General features: G+C 39.9%; 1 protein-coding gene across 1 annotated transcript; it reads right to left on the bottom strand.

Annotated features, from left to right (window-relative positions):
* Nucleotides 1-715: 715 nt before the first annotated feature.
* On the bottom strand, nt 716-1,735 carry LOC120195380 (zonadhesin-like). The gene is made up of 2 exons (XM_039197423.1): nt 1,112-1,735; nt 716-1,078 (listed from the first exon to the last, which is right to left on the bottom strand). Exons 1-2 carry the CDS (start codon nt 1,596-1,598, stop codon nt 927-929), a joined length of 639 nt encoding a protein of 212 aa, XP_039053354.1. The 5' UTR covers nt 1,599-1,735; the 3' UTR covers nt 716-926.
* Nucleotides 1,736-2,783: the final 1,048 nt, after the last annotated feature.

The following is a 2,783-nucleotide window of genomic DNA, read 5'->3' as shown; positions in this document are numbered from 1 at the left end:
TCATCTTTTATGAGTGTTAAATATAAGTATATGTTTAACATAGGGAATCCTTGATTTGTTTTCACGAGACTAACGGGATTTTTATTTTTTCTTGGTAATAGGTTTCTGTGATAGAAAGTGTGGGGAGAGATGCGCGAAGGCAGGAGTGAAAGATCGGTGCTTGAAGTATTGTGGGATATGCAGCCACGACTGTAAGTGTGTTCCTTCAGGTACCTTCGGGAACAAGTCCGAATGCCCTTGCTATCGAGACAAGTTGAACTCTATGGGCCATCCCAAGTGCCCGTTTTTTCCCACTTTCTGTGTTCTGTCCTCTCAGATCCACCCACCATTTATATGTAAAACAACAATAATATGCATGCGTGAAAAAGTGTACTGTAAAACAAATTGCATTGCATCTTATTTCCCAACTACAACTATAAAAAATTCTCCCCTTTCTTGTGAAAGATTTCATTGGTAGATTACTAGATTGTACAGTTATATAATGATCTTCACTCTTCAAATCTAAATGTGAAAAATTCCAAATCATAAGCCATAACAACAAATTGATCGAGACTCGGGATGAGTAGATCACCCATAAAGAAAGTGATATCCACCATACAGAAATGTCAAACTTTGAATCCGATCAGGATGGAAAGGCCATGTATGGACTGCCCTTGAAATATGAAAGAAGATAGGAGAATGGACAATTAGCATGTACATTGAGATGAACTAGTGCTGGAAAAGTCTAGCAATGATCTTCCAGTAGTTTTCTTGAACATTACGGATACAATATTCCAACTTACAAGATTTAGTTATCCTGAGGATTTCCGGCTCCACCAGCCAGTGCCTGATTTTCGTTTCCCCCTCTTCCTTTTGTAATTAGGACCTTGGACTTGGCTGAGGAAGATACATCTGCGTCTGCTTGAGCAAAAGGGTTTGCAGGGAGGTCATCTCCAGGAGCAAGAACAGTAGGCTTTTTGGTAGGCATTGGCGGCTCTTTGGTGCCCGACTTTTGTTCCCCCGCTTCCTTTTGTTATTAGGGACCTTGGATTTCGACAGAGAAGATAGCTTCGCATCTGGTTGAACAGAAGGGTTTGCTGGGAGGTCATCTCCTGGAGCAACAGTAGGCTTTTTAGTTGGCAACAGTGGCTCCTCAGTGCCTGATTTTCGTCTCCCCATCTCTTCCTTTTATTTTTAGGGATCTTGGACTTGGACATTGAAGGTACCTTCACATCCGGTTGAACAGAAGGGTTTGCAGGGAGGTCATCTCCTGGAGAAATAACAGTAGGTTTTTCAGTCTGCATCAATGGCTCATTTGTGCCTGATTTTTGTTTCCCCAATTTACTTTTGTTATTAGGGATCTTGGACTCTGATGTCAAAGATAGCTTCACATCTGGCTGAACAGAAGGGTTGGCAAGGAGGTCATCTCCAGGAGCAAGAACCGTAGGCTTTTCGGTTGGCATCGGCGGATCCTCAGTGACTGATTCTCGTTTCTCCATAATCCTTCTGTTATTACTGATCTCGGACTCGGACGTCAAAGATGGCTTCACATCTGGTTGAACAGAATGGTTGGCAAGGAGGTCATCTCCAGCAAGAACAGTAGGCTTTTCAGTTGGCATCGGCGGATCCTCAGCCTGATTCTCGTTTCTCCATATTCCTTCTGTTATTACTGATCTCTGACTCAGAAGTCAAAGATAGCTTCACATCTGCTTGAACAGAAGGGTTGGCAAGCAGGTCATCTCCAGGAGCAAGGCCAGTAGGCTCCTCTGCCGGTTGAGTTAAACCACTTTGAAATTATACAATTCTTCCTTGGCAGCCTGGTTATGTATCAAAATTTCATCCTCAGTCAAATATTAATGAAGAATAGTTGCAGTACAAAAGAAAACAAGATGATTGAATACGCATATCTGGAAACTAATACTAGTTAATATTCACAACATTAATAAAACAATCAAAATCAAATCCTTATAACAAAAACTGAGGTTAATAAAATACTGTGGATGTTAACTGAACAAATTAAGTAGGAATTACAAGAGGCAGGGAAAAGCAAGTAAGATTTTTTTTCTAGTTTGTATTTTATGTGCAACTGAAAACCTTTTTTTCCTAGCCAACAGTATTAGCAGAAGCAAAGAATGAAACCTAAAATCAAATTACAAGTACAATCCTGTGTTACAGAAAATGATAAAAATGTAAAAATTAAAGATGACAATAAATGTTAGAAAAGATGGAAGAGAAAAACTTCAATGATCAAGAAGAATATATAAAAGTGAGTTCACATTGTCATAAGAACTGCAGCAAGATTCTGAGCAGTTCCCTCAATCACATCAGGAAAGGTGCAACCTCTCCATGACTTGAAACTGCACTTTCCAGGCATAAATAGATCTCCCATGTTACCCCCCTGAGATGTAACTGGGATTCGCTCTCCACTCCCAGCTGGAGAAGAGCATCTAGAACCAGATAAGTGTTGCATGGCATAACTGAACTCAATACATTAATGGAAGAGAACTTTTGAGGACTTCCATTAACCACACTGTCAACTCGTGTCTTTAACGTGTGAACTTGTGATTGAATCAGATCAATCTTTCCAAGGATATTTTCTAACCAAATATCACTGTCTCTGAATTCAAGACCTGACAATCCATCACTAATTACAATGTCTTCATTGCTATTGGCCGTTTTGTTTCCTAAAATAATCAAGAAAATGGACCAAAATACCCATTAGAGAGTCAATTTTTGGAAACACAGTCACAACAGCTATTTGTGAACCTTGTTCTATAACACCTATGAGCTACACAGTTGCCAAA

The sequence above is a fragment of the Hibiscus syriacus genome, unplaced genomic scaffold (assembly GCF_006381635.1).
Source record: "Hibiscus syriacus cultivar Baekdansim isolate YM2019G1 unplaced genomic scaffold, ASM638163v2 tig00117012_pilon, whole genome shotgun sequence".
NCBI classification, from domain to species: domain Eukaryota; kingdom Viridiplantae; phylum Streptophyta; class Magnoliopsida; order Malvales; family Malvaceae; genus Hibiscus; species Hibiscus syriacus.
The sequence above is the reverse complement of the archived record's forward strand: the minus strand, read 5'-3'. Positions and strand labels throughout refer to the sequence as shown.

Coding starts and splice junctions, on each gene's coding strand:
- LOC120195380 (XM_039197423.1), bottom strand. CDS start 1,598: ATGCCAACTGAAAAGCCTACTGTTCTTGCTGGAGATGACCTCCTTGCC. Junction 1,079..1,111: donor GAGCCACTGTTGCCAACTAA/AAAGCCTACTGT, acceptor AGATGACCTCCC/AGCAAACCCTTCTGTTCAAC.